The sequence below is a fragment of the Corvus hawaiiensis genome, chromosome 10, assembly GCF_020740725.1.
Source record: "Corvus hawaiiensis isolate bCorHaw1 chromosome 10, bCorHaw1.pri.cur, whole genome shotgun sequence".
Taxonomy (NCBI): Eukaryota; Metazoa; Chordata; class Aves; order Passeriformes; family Corvidae; genus Corvus; species Corvus hawaiiensis.
The window spans coordinates 18900218-18922653 of record NC_063222.1 but is presented as its reverse complement, the minus strand read 5'-3'; the positions used below and the strand labels follow the sequence as shown (position 1 = coordinate 18922653).

The 22436-nt window shown below is 38.4% G+C and overlaps 1 protein-coding gene across 9 annotated transcripts in view; it reads right to left on the bottom strand.

Annotated features, from left to right (window-relative positions):
* ARMC9 (armadillo repeat containing 9) overlaps window positions 1-22436 on the bottom strand; it is a 60397-nt gene that overhangs the window by 29944 nt on the left and 8017 nt on the right. For 6 of the 9 annotated variants that reach the window (XR_007205716.1, XR_007205717.1, XR_007205719.1 and 3 more), the window contains exons 8-15: window positions 19564-19721; window positions 17593-17691; window positions 10537-10572; window positions 5390-5424; window positions 4123-4234; window positions 3110-3202; window positions 1755-1845; window positions 755-878 (exon numbers count right to left, since the gene is read on the bottom strand). Coding sequence is in view for 4 of the 9 variants with exons in the window: in XM_048314505.1 (XP_048170462.1) it covers window positions 755-878; window positions 1755-1845; window positions 3110-3202; window positions 4123-4234; window positions 5390-5424; window positions 10537-10572; window positions 17593-17691; window positions 19564-19721 (748 nt within the window). In the remaining 5 variants the exon portion in view is untranslated. The remainder of the gene's footprint in view (window positions 1-754; window positions 879-1754; window positions 1846-3109; window positions 3203-4122; window positions 4235-5389; window positions 5425-10536; window positions 10573-17592; window positions 17692-19563; window positions 19722-22436) is intronic. The other 3 variants (XR_007205718.1, XR_007205720.1, XM_048314508.1) reach the window with 1 other exon arrangement.

Sequence of the window (22436 nt, the reverse complement as noted above, 5' to 3'; positions counted from 1 at the left end):
ATAGCTCATATGTTTCTCAGTGCTGGATATTGCAGCAAGTCTATGGCATGGACTAAGGAAAACAAGGGAGATCTGACCACATATTAAAAAAGTTCTCCTTATGTCAAGTACCTGGAATTAACCTTCTATAAGATCGTTACTTTCTAGAAAATAAAAAACTTCCAAATTTTCAGTATTCCTCCTGACTACTGTGAAAACAGAATTCCTAAGATCATATTTATTTGATAAATAGAGCAACATCATGCCCTTTACTGCATTTGCATTATTTCTTCTGTGGTGGGCATTTGAATCAGACTGCTAATGCAAAAGTAACAAACAAGACAGTCCATGCATAGACAGCTCCAGGAAAGAGGGTCAATGGAACAAAGATGAAATCCCTGAAAAATGTTTGCAGAAAGGAAAATTAAAACCTTATGCTTTGGAATGTAACACAACTATTTCTTTCAATGTAGGATCATCAGAGCTTTCTACATTAAGATTTTCACTTTCTTCAGTTAAGGAACATACAAAGCACACGAGGCTGTGGCAGGAGATGTGCATTTACTTGAGCCTTGACAGCTGGTAGGAAGTCAGGTTAATTCAGTCAGCAAAACTGAGTTCTCCTCCATAATAAGTGACATTGCTTTCATCAGCCGTCAGGGGTTCTGATGATTGTTATGGGGAAATCAAGTGCTCTTCTTTCCTCCCTGAACAGAGCCTAACTAGCCTGCATTTCCTCTCCTGCTGTCACCACCACACGCTGTGCTTTCATCACCTGAGGCTGAATTTCTGCAGAGCCCCCAGAACATTCTCCCATGTAAGGGAATCCTTGTCTTCAGCTTTCAGTCTGTCCTCCAGCATTTGCAGCAATGTTGGGTTCTGAGAAAGGTAGGCACGACCTGGTGCAAAAAGCGATGAAAGAACAGATGCTGAGATAGCAGCTATGACAGAAAAACACCCTCTCTTTGGAAAAGTAAGCAGGATTGACCTCAGTTTCCTCTTGACAAGCCACAGTCTTGTGCCAAGAGCCAAACAAACCTGCACAAAGTTATGTAGCAGACCAGTTGCATTCAATCCAGATGCTTGGGGTATGAGAGGTGCACACTTGCCAAATTAATACCACACAGAATCCACTGTGAGTATATGCTTTCTGATCTATCAGTTTTGTACAATTAAGGAAAAGAACAGAGATGTCCAAGGAGCTTGGGAAAGTCAGATGCCCTCCTGCTACTGACTTCAAATGAGATTTCATCTCCTAGCAATACTTAGCTCCAAAAATAGCAGCAAACCAAGAGCTAATTTGGGACAGGCAGAGATACAAAGCTGGATTTATATGCATCTAGATTGTTAGCACTGCACACAAAGATTTCTTCAGGTGAGGATCAGGAAATTGCAGGAGCCACAGTAGCTACTCTTGCACAGCCTGGTAGCAGGTCTGCCCACAGGACCCCTAATTAATGGGGATTTTTCTCTCATTAACCCTCATGAAGAGACTGAAGACTACATTAAAGGCAGTATCTGAGTAAGATTCCACACAGATCACAAATCATCAAAACAAGTCAGAAACAGAAATGCTGAATATACAGTGTCAAAATGAAAACTTTCCAGATACTGAAAAGCTGTTTTGAATGCATGTAACAAAAGATAGTGAATCCCTAGAAAAAGGGTGCAAATAAGGCTCTAAATTTCTACATGCACAGACATGCACTGGTGAAGCACCTATAAGACAGCATTATATGAAAATGCTATCTTATTTTTTGCAGTGAATCTTTTACCTTCCATCAGTGAAGCAAAAGCATTGATGAGCCTTGCCATATACTGTCTGACTACCTCACTCTTAGAATATAACAATTGGAGGACGCTTCTCTGGAAAAGAAAGCAAATGTTAATAAACCACAAAGAAGGAAAACACAAAAGTTAGTCTTCCATAATGTTTTAAAAGCTTCATTAAACTTACACAGAAAAAAAACCCCCTTTGAATGCATATTGATTTGTCAATATGATGTACAATTTCTTTTTTTATTGCCGGGGGCTGAAGAAGAGATGGAAAATGAACAAATAGGCAAATTACAGCTTCCCAGCTGAGTCTGTTAAAACACCATTAAGCTCTATGGTGTAGAGTGGAAGTTATAATGAGCCAACACAGTCCATTTAAAGCTGGTACCTAAAATTAATATTCAATCAGTGACAAAAAACCCCACAAACCAAACAGCTTAGTTTTGTTGATGAACTAAAGTGCAGTAATATTACCTGAACAGGAATGCTTTTCTTTGACAACGAAGAGTGTGGGAAGCAGCTCAGTAACTTATGAACACCACCATATTGCAATTATTTCTAATCTGTTTTATTTCAGCCATTACATATAACTTCCCTCTTACAGAAACTTACAGGGAGAAAAACTGATGGTTGATTTAATAATCCCTTACGTTTCCTAGTGGTACAAGTGACTGTTGCAAAGACAATGAAGCCACAATAAACCAAGTAGGCTCAGTGCCTCGAACCCCCGGGGAACTCAATTATGCACAAAAGTCACTACAACCAATGAAAAAAGTTGTGCTTTTGTTAGCAACAGTACAGAATTATTAGGGGCTGAAACAACAACTCAAAATCAACACACCAGCAATTCCCCTTTCTAAAGAAAGGTGCCAATTCACCTCAAATTCACAGAAACACTGTTGACTACGCTATTGCAGGTGCACAATGACACATTCCATAGCGCATTGGGACTGAAGTCCTAATTTAGTTCTTATCTTAGATCAGCGAAATGAATTGAGTGTATTATTTAACAATACACAATCACTCAAAAGGAGACATAGCATCTGATAAGGAAGGCAAAGGGCCCCAAGCTTCGGTTCAACTCACAGAAGTGAAACACAGAGAGGTGATAAACTTCCTTTTGTCTACAAGAACTGTGTCTACATTAAGAGCTCTTTTAATGCAAACCTTTGCCATCAACATTTAAAGACTGGGATGCAGAAACTAAATGTATCACCCCATTTTGCCACTACTACCTTTTTTTTTCTTCTCCCCTTCTAGACAGCAATAAAATTTTATGATCAGCACTTTATAGACGCAAATGAGCAGTATCACACAGAAGTTGGACAACTGACAACTCTCAGTTTCAGCTGACCTGACAGTTGCTGTGGCAATCTAGGAGGTCATTACTGATGTAGGCTTGCATGACAGTGTCTCTCTGTTCTCCAGGATATGATGTTGTCAAGCGCTAAATAAAAAACAACATAAATAAACAAGTCAAAAAAAACCCCAAAAAGCCAAAACTGTGGATTGATGATTCCTGGAGATTTTAAAGGTGCTGATACTCTGTAGCTGAGAATCCTCTTTCATGGGGAGCAGTAATTCATCTAAGGGAAAGAGATGAAATGAACTGACCTGACCTCAGCTCTGTGATCCATTACAAAACTGTTACTTGGGAGCTGTCATCATTGCCCATACAGGAAGGATACAGTATTACTTCCCATAAAGTTAAAAAACCTACAGATGTGGTGCTTTTCTTAAACATCTGAGACAGAGCATTGGGCTAGAAACTAGCACTGGTCAGAACAAACGGATTGTTTTTTATGTGAAAATGGACACTGAAACTTGATCAGAATTCCACTATTATCATCTTTCATGTTTGTCACTTTGAACACATCAGCTTCCTTTTCAGCAGGAAAATGTAACTTCCTGGTGTCACCTGTAATTTTTCTGAAATGTCATTACATGATCCAAGTCAACCAAAAAGTAGGTTCCTGTAAAATACCTTGATTATAAAGGAAAACTGGTGATTAGAGTCAGGTATGTCTTGGATACAGCAGTATTTATATAAATGTAAACAAAAAAAGATATATGGAAAAAGGAACTGCCTAAAACAACAATTTATTTGAAAACACATCAAAAATTATTTCCACTGAATATCTCAGAAATCTGGGAATTCCTCATGTGAGGAATCTGTCTCTCCTCAGATGAGAAGAACACTGCTACACTACAAACAGACACCTCCTGCCTGGGCTACCTTCATCATCTCAACAGCCTTAGCCTCGCCAACAGTGAAGCTGCCTGTGATGTTGAACTCATCACCAGAACAACCATCTTGTTTGCAAAATGGATCTTAGCTCTGGATGCCTCCAGAGGCCCTGTCCTTACCCAGCGCAGAGCCTGCAGTAAGAGGGCCTTGAGACGATCACTCCCTGTAATCAAATCTTTCTTCAACTTCTCATAATCCAAAGAGGGCAACAATGGCACCTCCTGTGTCTTCCTAAATGCAAACGGAAAAGACATTCATCAAAACTCTCTCCTTGTTCAGTGCAGCTGATGTTACTGAGGTGAGAAGAGCAAAAACAGGAAGTCTGCTTCAGGAAAAGAATTTCCACATTTTCACACTTTTATTACCATTATAGTGTTAGGGCAACAGACTTGTTAAATTCAGGGTTGTTTTTTAATTATACATGCAGCTCACTTACCATCACAACTTGCAGAAAGTAAACTGACAACCAGCCAGCTGATCATCTGAGATTTTTACTGGTACAAAGCAGTACAGCAACATCCTTTTTTTCCCTTCCCCTACTGGACCACAAGGGCATGAGGGCAGCACTCGTGGCTCTTGACACAATTAGAAACAGATGCAGTAAAAAGCTGCAGCTCCAACTCCACCTCTGAGCCCTCAGGCACACAGAAATGTCTTCTCCAAGGCAAAGGTGGATTTTTACAGGCTGGAGTATGCTGGCTTAACATGAGACTTAATACAGGACTACTTTCTATGCATCAATACTATCTTGCTATTATGAAATTTAATAGAAATTTCCCTTAAGAAAACTGGTTCCAGTCAATGTTTTAATCTTAATATTTAAATACAATCCACTAAAATATTTTAATATCTTCCCATCCTACCACTTTTCAAAACAAATTTTAATCCTAATTGTCCCATTATCTTGTAAACAACAGGATAAAAACAGTGTCTCAAAAAATGTAATAAAACTTCACCTTGAATATACCATCTCTATTCAATACTATAAGCCAAAATTTATTAAGTCAGACACAAAAAAATTAAAGTCAAAGCACCCAAAAATCCATATTAGTGACTTCCCTTTTTCCTGGATTTGTGAGAATCAAACCAATTACAACAACAGGACTGAAATATGTGGAAACAGTAAAAATACAGCAACAACCTCACAGGTGTGGAATGGCAAATTTACTAGATTAACAACATTCTGTTGAAATTAGAATGTTACTGAAGCTGCTCAGCAGAAGAACACAGACCACACAATATTTGCATCAACATTCACTCAGGTCAGAGGAAGCACAGAGGAGGAGTGATTCCCATTTGCACACAACTGGCAGTGTGTACTTTAGTTTACAAACCCCTCCTCCTCTTCTCTACAGATAGAAATGAAGCTCAGCAACAAATACTTACATAGAGGCTAAAGATGCTCGTAACAGTGTGGAAGCCTGGATCACAAAAATAAAGAAAAAAAGAAATTACAGCAGATTAGTCCAAATTTCACATGATGTTCCCAATGAGGTCCAAAGTGATTTTTTTCACTGAGGTTCTGCAGTTCTTTTCCTATAAAGCCTGTGCTGTAAACCAGAAACACAGCTAAAGAAAGAGCACTTCAGTGTTTATCTTTCTTTTCCCTTAAAGTGTTTCACGGGTAAAAATCTCTTTTGTTATGATCTGGCTATATTATCCTCACCCACATAGTCCACAAATTACCTATGCTTGAAGCACTTAAAAAAGTAATAATAAAAAATGAATAGAAACAACTATCTGAAGCCCACTGAGGAAGATGAAGAACTTGCTAAGCACATTCATTGACTTCATAAATTTTCATACCTTTGAAATTGCAATAATATTTCATTGGAGACCCAGCATGCATTCCTACATATAAATTTATTGTAATTCTTTGTTTCAACACTAAAGTTATCAAGTGCCTGCTGCTACCAAAATATACCCCTATGTATAATTATTAATATGTAAAGACAGGACTATGTATTCTAGTATGGATAAAACCAATATGAAATAGCATGCCATTTCTCAGTGGTTCTGCCTAGGATATTATAATTAAATCCTGGATATTTCTTCTCTGATGCAGGGTGACACAGTGCATATACAGGCACCACTACACAGCATGGAACAGCAACCATATAAAAGTTCCACACGAAAGTTGTCTGCCTCAGTAAATAGTTTTTGCTAGAGTTAATTGTAGGTGAGCAAAGAAGCAGCAATTCTGGCATAAGAGTGCTTCATGTCATGCATTCTGATGTCAACTACATGCTGTATTTGCAGAATATTCAATGTCATCTCTTTGTGCTGATCTCTCTGCTAAAAATCTCTTGTTACCACTTATGCCTGTGAAACTGGTCTTCTCTCCTAACCAAGCCTCTTTCAGTGGGAGCTATATAATCAATGTCTATTGTCAGATGTAAAACTGTGGGATTTAGGAGATAAAAAGCATGAAATACCATAGAGAATATTGAATTACACCAACTGACATATTCTTGAAAACAACTTGGTGGGTATCCTTGCAATACAAGGAACTGCTCTCTTAGATGTGAAATAAGCTTATATGCACACTGGAAAGCGTTTTATATTTTGTCAATGAATGACTTGTACACAATACACAATTAACAAGTCATACACCTCAAAAGTAACCTGTCTTGACCAGCAGTTCTCATACCATAGTTTATCTTACACAGAATAAAAGTCTTTAAAGTATCATATCTGCCCCTAGACTGTTTTGCCCTCGTTCATTTTCCTTAGCATTTTTGATAAGTATAAAGACTTAATTTTGTTTAAACACAGCTGTTTTCCCAGTCAAAGCCTAACACCTTGTAGCTGAATGTGCAATGAAATCACAAATCACTTTCGTTGCCTCTGTCAGCACCTTTCTCCTTTCTCCATTAGAGAAAATGGAAGAAAGTGACTATAGCACTTGAATGCAAAAAAATTACAGAGCCCTTGGAGATGAGAAGGTCAAACAGAGAATAGCAGTGAGAAAAGAAACAGAGCAGGGCACTAGGGATATATAGATGTATATAAGGATTCTCTGCTTCTCAACAAAGTCTTTTTTACACACCTCTTTGCTGTCTAAGAAAGAAAAACATGCTCCAACCAAAATCTAACCAGAGGATAACTGGTTAAGATACACATATCACTCTTTTGCACAAATAAAACTTCTTGGCAAGTGTAGGATTTTGCAAGCTTTTATAAATTTCAAACTACAGAAACTTCAACTGGAAAAACATTCATATCAAACAGGACAAGGTCCTACTAATTCCCAAATTACTTTTTAAGCCAGCAGATGGAGTACAGCAAAGTATTTAGTATGGTTTCCTTCTGCACTCCACCTACACCAAAAAGGCACCAGAGAGCGAGGCAGGCCCTACACTGGGGCTCTGAGGGCAGAACCACTGAGCTGGAAAGACTTCTGGTCACTTTGCTGATCAGACCCAGTTTATCAGTCTAGAACCTGCACAGGAGGAAGGAAGCTCTTTCAGGCTTTTGGTCTTTCTGGGAAAGCAGTAAGGATAAAGTTCCTATTACATCAGGTTCAATCATCAAAGCTAAACAGGAATAGAGAAAGTTTTGGGGGGCTGGTTTGTTCTTCACTGCACTGTCATTTCTCAATCTATGGTCAGCACCACTGATAAGCAGAAAGAATGCAACCATGTCACAGGCAGAGGTTTCCTTTCTTCCTTTACATCTGCATTATTGCAATTAGTCATAAGTAAGCTAATCTGTATCTGTAACTGTGGCATGGTGAGTAAGGCACTGGCTCAGAAGACACACTTATTGTCCTGATTCAGCCAACAACTGCAGACAGAATCCAAACGTCATTTCACGTCTCTGGGCCTCAATTTTTCTCATCTGGAAAGCAGATACAGGCATCAATCTCTTGAACATGCTGGGGTTTGAGATCTAGCAATGAATGGCAGAGTGCAAGAGCTAAAAGTTATTATTTTGCTATTAAACAATCGAATACTTATGGCACAAACACCATAAATAGAAATGATTTAGTAGCTCCTCTTCACTATAATTTTTCTTTGATTACAAGATTTATTTCCTCAGCATTTTCTCCCAAGTCCTTTCCCCAGTCTCACCTTTCCTGAAACAGGTTAAACATAATTGTAACCGTTTGAGTAACGGTATACCTTAGATTGCCTATGAAAAATAGAGTGTGAAGAAGCCAGGGTGAACATGTTCCTATGTCCCAACACCCATAGACTTCATCTTGAAAAAAATTTATTTCATGCAAAGCCTATCTTGAGAGAGGATCATTTGTCATAATTGAAAGACATACAGAATCTCAGTGTCTTAAGGAAAGAAAAAGAAACACAAGAAGAAAAACAGCCCAAGCATAGCTCATTCCGGTAGGATCATGGGGTAGACTTATGTTTGTGCTGGTTCTTGCCAAAGCCAAACCAGGTGCCACATTAAGTCAAATAATTCTGTCACAGTGCACATTAGCCACAGATGGCATCCCTTTATTTTTGAACAAAGACAGGCATGAATACAAACAGCATGGAATAAACCAAAGAAGTTCAAAGGGAAAAAAAAAAATCAATATTTATAAAAGAAAACAGATGCACTTCATGTGCAAGCCAAAACCACAACTGTTTTTATCAAATACTGCAGCCCTATATTCAAGCCATATCCCCTTTGCTGTTTGATGTATATATTCATAATATGCTGAAGGCAAAGCTGAAAGCCAGATTCTGTCCTCAGTTCCCACTCTGAAAATGTGCTGTAAGAATTCAGTGTAAATCCAATGCAGATTCAGAATCAATAATCAAAGATATGTGATGAATATGTGAAGAGTAAAACCAAAATTTGAGCAGATTTCTACAAATCATTAGAACTCACAAATCTATGTTGAGTTCATTTGCTACACACTAATAACAAGAAGACTGCTCCATGCAGCCTGTGAGGGATTAGACCCTGAGCTTGTGTAACCAGGCAGGTTTACTGGGGCTATGCAAAGTATTATTTCATAAGAAGATCTGCAAATGTTTTAAATTATGTTTTTCTCTTACTTATACTAGAGATATGCTGTTATGAAAACTTCCCACTTGCCATATAAAACAGATTCTCTAAGACATCTGATGTGTACATTAAAAAGTCACACAGCAATACTGTGTGATAATGTAATTACAACACAAATGTCAGAAAAAAGTATAAAATACTATACATAAACAGTGAGGGGAGCTGAAAGCTACCCATGTATTCAAGAAATACCTCAGAATCAGTCAGACAGCTTTACAAATATTTTATAAACAACTCTGCACAGTAAGTTTTTACATTCTACATTGTATAAAGTTACATTTAACTAATGCTTTATACTAATCTCTATAAGAAAAAAGTTCTTCTTTAGCAAAAATCATTTGATTCATAATTGCTCATCTGTAATCAACCTTTCTCAATCTCAAAATAGAGCATTATGTGGGAGAACAAAATGCTTAACATCAAGCAAAAAGTGTCCATTATGAACATTCATGTCATCAAAGGGAACAGGTTGATTGATACAGGTGATCTTTCACCATAGGTAGATGTGGGTAGTGTTCTCTCTACATCAAGATAAAAAGAAGTATGTAAGGAATAGTCCATTGCATTCAATACTTCTATGACTATTTCTCAAAATAAAATGTTGTTTTAAGTGGAAAGTTGAATGCCCACAAGGGTGTACTGTAATTCCAGGTGATATATATGTTTGAAATTTAGGCAGCTTTTCTTGAAAGGCAAAATCTTGTTTTACCTAAAGAAAGTGATAAAAATATAAGTATGTATTATTTTAAATTGACTGGCATTTTTCAGAATTTGTGTCAATGACTTTTATGAATTGATTACATACTGAGTTACTTAGAAGTAGACTCATTTCCTTTCTTCACAAAGAATGCACTGACTATGGGCAAAATTAGATACTTATGGTGCACTTGTAGTCTTGCCAGAATACAAACTTCCATCTGGGTTACACAAGTTACAGGCACTACACAAAATATAATTTTGTGTTTTCAGTGAGAGAGGATCATTTTAACTGTGTGAAAGAATTTTATAATCTTTACTACCAAAAGGAAGTTTGACTTTAGGAATGAAAAATACAAATACACAGAATACAACACCCCTCTGAAGAGCACAACTCAACTTGCTGAATTATCTTGAGCAATAATATTTATTTGCTTTGTCAAAGGTGTTGTGGGGTCAGCTGGTTTTGGCACACTTCAGAGAGAATGTATACTATATACAGATGATTCCATGGAAGAAACAATTGATTCCTGCATGCTATAAGAAGCTGTGTTTCATGTAGAAGTTGTGGACAAAGCTGCTCTCATGTTGACATGCTGTGTTATGTGCATTATGAAGCCATAAGGTTAGCCAGAACATCTATTCCATTCCCCATGCAATTTCCAAGCCCTGCACATTTGTTGGCTCTTCATAAACCACACAGTTAATGGTGTGACAAGTTAAAATGCAGAGAAAATTGCTGCACGTTGTGAAATGGAGAGAAATACAGACTGTGACAGACTGAGCAGGCAACGTGAAAGGAAATAAAGAGAGACACTTACATATCCGTCATCACAAGGGCTCATAGAGTAATATCCCTTTATAGGCAAACAGGCACACATTAAAATAAAGAAGATTAAAAAAAATAAGTTAACAGAAATAAATCACAGAGAAATGCACAGTTCTAAAAAACAAACCAATAAAAATTTGCTAAAAATTAACAGACTATTAGCTTTGAAAAGAAAAGTATAAACACGTTCTCCCAATCCTCATACTTGTATGCCTTAGAACTGAAATTGCTGTGTCTCTCTTGTGATATATTTGGAAGTTCTCCTCTCAACACCTGGCAAACACACCTAGTCTGCACATTGTTCCACACTGTCACTGTCAGAACAGCTACACACAAAGCACTGACAAATTTACAGGAATATATGACCTGTACTGCTCACTCCACTGAGGCAGCTAAGAGAGATACCCTGAACATGGTGTGGATCAGAAGCCCTCAGCTTCTGAGAAAGCACCTGCCACTATTCTCCACACTTACTTCGACTGGAGTTTCTGACCACAGCATAACAAAGGCTGAGAGAGACAATTTAAGGTGTTTCAGCAATGTTATCAATTCTTCATCCCAAAAGGCTCCAGGGGATAAACTAAGAAAGTTTCTGGAGGGAAACCTAGGATGTAGTTACTAAAGTAAAGAACGGTGGTAATTCACGGTTTGAGTAGTTTAGTACAAAATATGCCATGTTCTCTTCAAGGAGACGAAAATACTTGGAACAGCTTTGTATCTAAAAAGAACAGTCTTAATTTAAAATAAAAGTACACAGTTCAACACAATGAAATAAGACCAACATTAATTATTCTGCTTCCAATCTTTTTGTGCAAACGTGCCAGTACTTACTTTAGAGGACATATTTGTACAGATGAATAAGCACATAAATACCCTATTTAGCAGGCTGCTCTTTAACAGAAATATACAGCCTTACACAGAAGACATAAGAAACTTGCCACTCTTCACTGTGAGTAGAAAATAAAGTTCTTTTTATTCTTTAACCAGTTTTACAAATCTGACATTCTTGTTTTTATTACCATGACACTTAGAATTCCCTGATGTGAATGATTACCTTAACAGTGCTATACACACAGGTCCTGGCAAAGACAATTTAAAATTAAAGACAAGGATGACGTTGATAGACACCAAAAAGTGAGCAAAAGAAACCAGCAGATAACCTTTATCATGATGAGAGACATTTCAACACATGATGACCTGAGCCAGTGAAAATGGATGTAGGCATCAAGACAAAAGATGACATTGAAGGAAAGTTTTAACATTAAAGGAAATCACAAAAGGTTGGACCAGACAACCTTTCAAAGTCCTTCCAAACTGGGCTATTCTATGATTTGAGGACAGTAACAGGAAAAGTTTGTGGAAACCCCTACAGAAAGCAACACCTTACCCTTAAAGAGCTCATGTAAACAAAAAACCTGCAGCAACTTGTGTAAAGGGCATTATATACTGTATCAGCAGGAAAAGAAAAACTTCTCCTCACTTACATGAAGAGGTAGGCTTGTTTCTTCTTTTCCATACATAAATGGAAAAATACAAAAATCATCCCATGGACAGAGATGCAGAAAACTGATATATTTCATCCAAAGAAAAGCTCACTTAGGGTAGATGCTGTTTGCTGCAATGAGCACTTTACTTTTAAATGGAAGAGCAAACATCCACATAATGCCTGGTGAATCCACTCTGAATGGTTTAGAGACTGATTTAAAAAACCAAACTAATAACCTTCTATTACCCTGATCTTAGGTTTCATGTAGTCTGCTGGTGCAGAAATTTCACAAGTAAGAAGTGGAATACTTGCCACCAACTATTACAGCTTGATGGCACATGCACAGTTGCAGTAAAAAGCATGTTTGAGGGAAAAAAGCACAGAGTACAAAAAAAATAGGAGCCTGTGGTAGTCATTACAGCTATCCCCCCCAAAAAATTCTTCCCTATTCACAGTTTGTAAATGACAGTTTAACTTTACAGAGGAGCTGGTAATTTTGTCCAGTGACAGAACTTAACCCACTACTTTTCTACAGCTTCAAGAGTGGTGTCACTCATTTTAGGTGGAGACCTAAAATTTGCAAGGGACATCAATTCACCTAATTGTAGCCACAGGTAGATATAATCAGACTGAATAGCAATAAAAACATAATGGGCATTTATTCTATTTCACGACACAGGTGCAGTATATGCAAACGTATATAATACATGCAAACAACTTCACAGCTTTCAGGTCACAGAAAGATTCTCCAGTGGTTAACACTCATCTCTACTATTGACAGAAACTGCACATCTGAAGAAGCAGTTTCTGGTTTACCCCAAATCCAAAATTTAGAGAATCTTATTACCTTATCCCTAATCCAAAATATTCCAGGAAGGTGTACACCTTACTTCAATCCAAAAAACCTATTTGTGGGTTTCAGACTTGAGCCTGTGCTACTTTTTATGGAGAGTGAATGTATTGTGTTTGTGATACAAAGCCAGAATCGTCTTGGCTTCAGGATGTGTATTGAGCAGAAAATTGCAGGCATCAAAAACTACAACCCCTGCTTCTTATCCACCAGACAAACCACTACTAGAAAAGGAAAATGGTAAAAAAAGGTAAAACTTATATCAGGCGTGTTAAAAATATAAGGGACTATGGTCCTGTAGTAGATTACTGTAGTTGAAACTACACTTTTCAAATTTACCATTACCCACATCAGATCCCTATCCAAATGAACACTAGATAGGCAGGCATTGATTAAATCTTCAAATAAATGTTTCCTCAGCTTGTTAGACCTGCTGCTCTGACCTTCTATTCTTAAATCCAGACCTTTTGCTCTGACAATCCTCTCAGGTTTCTTATCTCCCAATTCAGTACTACACATGTCAAATGACATGATGGAAGATAACATTCAACTGGCAGCTAAGAGAAAAACCTTACGGTAAAACAGGACTTCAGAGAGGCTTTGGAAACATCTCCCAACTGTAACACAGTAGTGTGGCCTCTCTCCCACTGCATGCAGCAGATGCATCCTGTTAATGGATTGTACATCAGGCTCACGAGCTGACCCAGGAGGTCACAGAGCTGGCAAGAGACATGGAGTTGCTCTGCAAAAGAATGATATCCAATCCAGCTCACCAGAGAACACAAAGCTGACATCAGAAGCCCTTGCTAAGTAAGATTTCAGGGTATGATTACAATGGAAAACTCTTTTGGGTGTTATTGCCTCAGGTCTCAAAGCCAGTTTGGTAAGTAAGAGTTGCTTCTGGGATTTGTCCTCCTGATACAAATTTCTTCCAGTTTAAAAGGACAGGCCTTCAACTGTGGTGGGGGGCAAGCCCAGAAGCTGATGTTTGCACATTAACAACTGATACAGGTCACCCTTACTGTAATTTCAAAGCCTGAGACCTCACAGCTTTCTACTACACAATACGACTTTCCCCAACATTAAAAGTTGAGCACAATGTACTGGGAACAAAATCAAGTTTGCATACAAATAATGCTACCAAGGATATAATCCAAGGTATAGTCCTTAATGTCCTTGGGCCATACTTCATTTTGGTTACAGTACTCATATAACCCTCCTTCCCAGCATAACTAAAACCTACCAGTGTAGTGTAGCTGATGTAACAAAATATACTGTAAAGCTCAAGTGCAGATCTCAGAGAATGATGCAGTTTTAGCATTTTCTGCCCTCAGAACCTGACCCAAAACCTGGATTGTCCCGAGTTGCATCAGTATAACTGGCTGTGAACTCAAGAACCTCCTCTTTCCAAACTATGTAACGCATATCCACTCATACCCTAAATAACAGAAATTTAAAGTTGCATGACGGTTCAACAAAAAAGTGATTTCCTTGCTAATGATTTTCTTTTTCTGCTAATTTATTTAGAGATATTGATCCAGCAGAACCAATTTATTTCAGGGTCTTGTCCTGACATTGGTGATGTCAGTGAGATAGGATCATCCTAAACAGTTAAGGTGAGGTGGGGGAAAAAAAACCCAAAAACCAATGACCAACAAACCACCATATTTAATGCCTGATAAAACCCTTTAGACAACGACTGGGTTTTTTTAAACCTCTCACTTATCTTGCCTACAAAGAGACCTAAAGGTAAGGATGAACAAAGTAGCTGGCCCTCTGCTAGTCTCTTCCCTCTGCAATTATGCAGGTGGCCGCCCCTTACAGCAGAAGGTTTGTGGAGTAGCTGGAAAGACCACACTCTAGTGCCTCTAAGTGGTTATGAGCAAAAAGTGAAGGAACCTTCCAACACAAATCCAGCACAGATGCTGTGAACTCGTGCTACTACTTAGTCTGGGTCACAGTGCCTCCAGCTTTATTCCAAAGCTTATGCAAAAACCTGAAACCACTTAAGGGTAGAACAATAACATCTGAGTGTATAACAATGAAGTAGTTGAATCCTTAAGAAAAAGTAATGGCATGCCTGAATGGCCTAGTGGCAAACAGACAGAATTTTAGTCCATCTCCTCTGGCTTCCTGCATCAAAAAAGCCAGGGAGTGGTTAGAAATATTTTGGGATGATGGGAAAGGAGTCTCATTTTTCTTTTCAGAAGATAATCTCTATTTTCCTTCTAACATTTATTTGTGTTTCTACATGTTTGCTATTCATATATAAAACCAGAACTCTTTACATGGGAAGTAAACAAGAAAATATGATCAATCAAGAGGGGACAAAAGGAGAAGATGAGGAAACCTGATTATGATGTAGTGAATGTCTACATACAAACTGTGATTAGCTCTCCAAAACTTGGCTAATGCCTCACAGAGCCTGTGTGAATCTGCTTATAGAAACAACATGAGAGTTCAACCACAGTAGCTGCTAGAACCTCAATGTCAAGGCGTGACCTAAACCAGTCAAGAAACCCTTAATCTAAACAGTCTCAGGGCTATAACTGGACTGGTCCTTCACTAGAGAGCTTGGCTGTCACAGCAACTACCTCAAATAGTGTGGATAAATGAACCACAAAGTCACACAGAAATAGTTATGCTAGTAAAGCCTAGTATAAAAATAGATACAACTGTGCCAGAAATACACAGCTTTACTCAGTTAAGGGAGACAAAAATCTACTTGCAGCAGGGAAAAAAATCCACCACCAACACATTCTCTTTCTCTAACCTATCTGCACAGCTGGAGACTGTCAAAATGGCCACAGTGCCATAAGCATAGCAGCAAAGGCACTTTTGGAGCAGAAATGCTTTTAGAGACACTTTTAGGGAAGCAGAAATCAGAACCTTGCATAAAGATGACGCTCTTCCCTCTGCCCCATTCCTAAAAGGGTTCAAGAGACCAGAGGATCAATGTATGATAGGAAGAATAGAAATAATGAGCAAAACTCTGGGCGAATGGAAAACCTTGAAAGCACAGCAGAAAAAGAGAAGTCTTGATGCAAGCAGAGAGCAGGAACAGAAACAAAAGGGCATGTGGCTGTACAGAATGGATGATCTCAGTACAGGGAAGGAGAAACACACACAACCTCAACATCAGATGGCAAAAATACAGAAAACTACTGGGGTACCTAAAGCATTATCTAAAAAAGCCACTGGCAAGGAAAGAGGAAAGACCTCTGAAAGTTGTTGGTTAGAAGAAAGATGGGGCAGGAGGAGGGACATTACGGGATGGCAGATGACATAAGCTATGGACATGGTGTAAATCTGAGGGGAGCAGACAGCACCTAATATTGAGGTAGCAGACAAACAGATCTTGGTTCCTTCCTGAAACCCTAAAATAGCAGCTTTTGTAGGCTGCGTAACAGTGCACCTCCTAAATTCATAGCAGGTCAGAGAAAGGAGTTCTGACCATTAACAGAAAGTGAGGGCATTTAAAACAGCTTGAAGAGCAATTAGGAATTACACTTATCTCTGAAAATATTAGTACATAGAAAAGAAAATGAAGCATTTTTATTTTCTCCTTATCTTTCTGTAGCAAATTTTCAAGAGGAACAAAATGTACCCATAGCATCCTTGTTATTAAAAACCTTGGCTAGAATAAGGAGCAGGAATTTTATTTTCTTCTGCTTTTCTTTTGACACTTCACTAAGTTCTCCTGCTACCAAGTTAAGTACACATGAATGCCTGCCATGGCAAAAACAATAAGCACAGTTCATGATTTTGGCTTGTCTTTGTAAAACAGTGGCACACAATATTTTCTTAGTAAAATGTTTTGATGTAGTTTTAAGATTAATGCTTATTTGAAAAACTTGAGCAAGCTAGGTTTTAAAACAGCTTTTGTACTATCATTAAGTCATTTAAAATCTCACAGGAATAGTTTCATAGACACTAGAAACTATCCTAAGCTGTTTTTGCTGCTGAAAAATAACCCCAAAACTCTCTCCTCACTTAGGCAGAAGAGATTGAGCAGAACATAAATGAGCAAGGTGTACTGCAGTCAGCTGAAAAGAAACCAGAGAATGGTCAAGTGGGCAAAAACCAACCCTAGGGATCCTGAGCTGCTTATCCATAAGATCAAAGTTCCTTAGATAGGATGTTAAAAGACCATCACATAAATCAGTAAGGTAGCTTAGGTGTATCAGCTAACTGCTCATCTAAAACTGGCTCTTCCTCCTCTTTTCCACATTTGTTCTCATGATCCTGTGTGATGCTTCTCCTTCAGCTGGCTAAGCCAATTCTCTGTAGAGTTATAGGAGCATCACTGACAACAGAAAGGAACAGAGTATGAGTCAAGAGCTGAGCAACACCACTCCCTTTTTTTAGCTAAACTAAACTGGCTAAGATGTACCATCAAACCACACTCAGAACATTAGTTTTAGGATTTGGTTTGGGGTTTTTAAAAGCATTTTGTTAGCATTTTAAGAGATACAAATCTTACTGTCCTCACAATAACAGAATTAACCATACTTATGCAGCTATAACTGCACAACCATGTCATTGACCAGCATCTGAGATCAACAAAACAATGTACTGCCATATTCTTATACAAGCTTGAACACATGAAGTTTTATCTTTCCCATTATAGAACATTTATTGTTCTATATACAGCTAAAGTAGTATTGTCTTTTAAGATAGTTACTGTAAAAATCCCAAACATTTATACTTACAGTTCCAGGTCTTGTGAAGTCAATGCCGTGTGCTACCATTTGCTTCGTACGACTGCTAAACAAGCAAGCACAAACACTTTGAAGATACTCTGGTGTAATCTAAAAATTAGGAAACAAAGTGAGAACAGGATTACATAAAACTCACACTTTCTACTAGACAAGTGTTTCTATATTAAAGGTTGTTTGTTTGGTTTTTTTAAAGAGTAAGGAATCACACACCTGAGGCTCACTGACACAAGCACAAGGTATATACTGCAACTATCATTCTGTTCAGAAATTTTAAAAATTGTAAATTCTCTTTATCTGGGAATTGTTATGGTATTCACAAGACTAGTGCTAAACACTTTCAGAGAGTCTTGAAGAAAACCAGATTTTGTCACACCTCTATTTGCATACAGATTTTCATGAATCAAAAGGTTCAAAATCAAATCAAATTATCAAATTTAAAAATGAAGCAGTTTTGAGCTTTAAACAATGCTGATGTATTGTTTACCTAAAGAGCAGAACTTACACAACTGTCTTGTACAGCAGAGAGAATAAATAAGAATTACACAGTACAGCACTTTGTTTTTCAATGCAAAACATCTCAGTGGGTTTAGTTTTTTTTGTTTTGGGAAATCTACACCACAACAGAACAGCTTAATTTCAGGAGAGTTAGTACCTTCCCCAGAAGAGAGACGAGAGGACTAAGATTACAGAAATGCAACTGAGAACACTTCTGATATTCCCAGACCTTCAGCGGGACAATAAACCCCTTCAAATTCAGAACACCGTAACTTCAATATCACTTTATTCAGTACCCAGCTCCACTTTGGATTCAGAAATGACAGAATCCAGGATCCGTAACAGAAGAGCACCCTCAGCTGGACACACTTGGGAAGGATCAAACGAGTGCCCCACACAAGGCTCACAAAGGAAACGGAACAATATCCAAACAGAAGAGAACCAGCGTCCGGTTCCCAACCACAGAGGGTAACTGGATATCGCCTGGAGAGCACGGAGGTGTGAAATGGGAAGCAGAAAACCACTGACTGTGGTTTTTATTGTTACCGAAGCTCCTGTGAGCAGATACCTTCCCTAATCTGCTGTAAAGCATAATCCACCCCTATGGGCAAATTCTTCCTTGTAGTAATACAGAGCAGTGATCCCAGACGCAGTAACAAACCACAGGGTGTTCATGCTGATGACAGGAGGAAGGTACACACTGGCTTTTCAGCAGGCAGCACAGGAAATGCCAGGTCATTTTCCCTGCTAACAATTCACAGCTTCTTAAAAGCACCCAGAGGCCACTAACATCTGCTGTAAGAACAGCCTTCAGTGTACACAGAAGTTATGCTCCCGGAGGAGACAGCACAACACACGAAACAGACAATCGACTTCCTATAAAAAATACTCCTAAGAAAGTGGTACCTTCTCCAGTCACATACATGTGGCCCATTTCACATGATGAATAGCTCATTCACTCCTATCCCTGCTCCCTTTACCAATTAAATTAACAAGTCCAGTTTAGCAGAACAGAGAGCAAAGGTTTCCCTAACCAAAATTTTGGGTGAGACAATTGTTTCCAGTACCATGGAATTTAAAACAGACCTAACTGAAGTTTTAAATATATGACAGCTGTTGATGGGCTGGACTGCAGTCAGTAATCACAGAAATACCCTCTAATCACTGCTGATTAGAGAGAGCAGAGCTCAAAAGGGGACTCTCACAAGAGATCTGAGGTGTCTTGTGAGAGGGTGATCATTTTTTCAAGATTTTTGAGGCAGCACAGTTCAACGCATTTTTTGCACTTCTTTTATCCTCCTTCACCAGAGCAATGGGAGAACTGCTCATCCCAGAGTGCTGTGTTTCATTAGTAAAGAGCCACAGTTCTAACAGAAATGCTCATAACTATGAAGCTTAATTCACCCTTTGGTCTCCATTTTCTGGGGGGGGGTGTGGAAGAAAGTGCACATCTGAATCATCTCTTACCGTCTTGCCAATGACTGTGGCCTCCAGAGAATCCACCAGCTCTGCAGTGACTCCAAGGAGGTTATGGTAGTCCACCTGCAATTTGTGAAATCGTTTCAGGTGGGTCATGTACCTGTGCTCGCACTTCACTAACTGTTGATGAAGATGTTGCATCATTTCTGTCAAGAGAATAATAAAAAAAGAAATAGCATCACCTATTCAAACTAAAGGACAAAAGAACCCACAAGCATTTTTACTGCTCTGAAGGGACAACCTCCATTTCTGAGGTGTGGAATTTGCCTACAAGGATAACGAATCCTAGCATGATTCCATTTCATTGCAACACCTATAAGTATTTATTATGCCTTAATTGTCCAAAGAACCAACTGCTTCACAGCTACAGTAGCAACACAACTATAAGGCAGTAAACATCACTGAATACATTTGTGAAGAGGATAATCCATCATTTACTGGTTGATGTTAAACTATATTGCTTACTTTTAATATCCTCAGTTTCTGAAGATAACTCAAATTTGTCTTTCATTTCTATCTGAATAATAAAAAAGTTACATTTCTGATACATTTTGCTCCTTCAGGTTCAATTACTTTAGCGACAAAAGCAAACTGAGTACCAGAATCTGCATCCTTCCCCCCATTCTCAGACCTAGCCAAGCCCGTGTTCTGCATGGAACTGGGCACAGAACCTGGAGCAGTGGACAACAGTGTGCATATCTGTGACCAGACAAAAACATGAAGGAAGGCACAATAATTCCATTGTTACGGCTGATGTTTTGTATTTTGCTAGAATATTATGTTTTAAATTAGTTTGCTGAGAAGCCAGTACTGCTTTAGTGTTGTGAAAATGGCATTGGGCCCATCTGTGAACAGATGGAATATTTACCATAGGACTTTCTGATAAACAGTGGGAAGGAATCAGCTTCACTATGGAGTTTCAGATGAAAGTAGGATTCCCTCTCACAGATCTAAAATCTTTCTGGGTTAAAGTAAGCATTCTAAACAGCCCAATACAACACAGTTTATCTCATTGATATTTAAAGCAGTAGGTGGCAGAACAGCTTATTTTTGCTTTCAGAAAATATAACAAAATGATCTTTTTAATGGGATCTTTTAGAGAATATGTGCATTGGTAGACTTTAGCTATAAGACAGCTATAAACTGACAGTCTTAAAATAAAACACGGAGTACAGGAAGACACATTTTCTTACTTCTACAAGTTAAGTAAAAAAAAAAAGACAGTTATTTTACTCTCAAAGACTCTTCCCCCCTAAGGATGGCTCCTTTCTGAGAACCATTCATGAACCACAGCATTCTTCACCTGCAGGGTTTGTGACTGACAACTCATACCAGGCTGCAAACCAAGCCACCTTAATGATATTTCTCTTACACTTCCTAGGAGGGAGCTAAACCTGGTGTGAAACAACAGAAGCTGTGACAAGCCACAGATCCTGTTCAAACTCAGCAAAATGCACTTAAAAAAAACCAGACCAATAAACAAAACACCACTAGAACAGTAACATTAAGCAACCCTGCTGAAAGTCCTAAGCTTTTTACAATTCTGTAAGCTGTTAAAATAATCTCAACTCCAATCAACATTAACTTAAAAATCAGAAGAGTTAAGATAACTTCCAAAGACAACCAAATTATTCAGCCTTGATTACAGTAGTTCAACTTTGATCTTGTTTTTATTTCACAGCCATTACTGTTAAACTGCGACCACAGCTTTAATATGATACAGCTTCAAAACAAGAACATTTTTCTAAACTAACAAAGATTCTGAGAGCAACCATTGCACAAAACTAGCCACTCCAGCACTTTATTCTATTGCCTAGATGAGCAAATGGGAATTTTTATTTAACTGTGACACAACACATTCAATTCAAAAATTTCCAATGGATGTATGTAGAGCGTGACTTTCACTCAGAGGAAAGTTGGAAGCATCAAATCACAAAGCATAAACCTTCTCAGAGTTTGCTTGCTTTTCATAGCCCAGTGGGTAAAATTTCCAATGTTGAAAATACGTCTTCCAACTGCAGTCAGCAGGAAAAAACTACATAACCAAAACTCAATGCAGTCTCCTTCTTGCTTAAAAATTACTATCCATATTCTAAATGGACACTTTTCCACATACATAGTCATTTAGACTTTAGCAAATCTTGACAGACAGGTAGGTCACACTCCACCTTCTCTAGTGCAGCAGCCTGACACGCTTCTTCCACTCTCCCCCTCCCCAAAACGGTGGAAGAGTGGCTGTGAACTCATCCACAGATTTGTAATGAGGCAGTGAAGGGAACAGCAGCTGAACACAGTTCCAAAGACTTCATTCCCTCAGTTCCTGTTAGCAGAGAGGACACAAAGAAGGTCTGAAGCTCCCTGTGCAAGATGCCAACCATTCTGCAATTTTTTCCTTTCCAGCCAAACTGAAAACATATAGGAGAACTGTAAGTTAAGCACAACTGCCATACAAATAGCTTTGGAAGTCATATAGGAACTGAAATTTTTTAGCAAATGGGTGAAAAGCCAGACTGTAGCAGGTAAATCAGGCAAGGTAAACACACTGAACACTCCAGGACAAGCTCAAGAGCATTTACAACCACCCCACCCAAACCTGAAGTACTTCAGCATGTCAGACTGATGACTGGCAACTATCTACAAAAGGCTGTTTTCAGGACTCTGCCACACTGCTCTTCATTCATGTGTTGCCTATAAATTTTCTTTGCATTTCCCCTTCACTGATATAGTAAATATTCTCCAGCAGCGAGTAAATGCTGTGGATCCCATGTGATGTGAGCAGGATACTGCAAAAATAACCTCTTAGATCCAAAACTTTCATATGAGACAGCCCTCAAGTAACCTTTATGAAAAATCCAAACTGA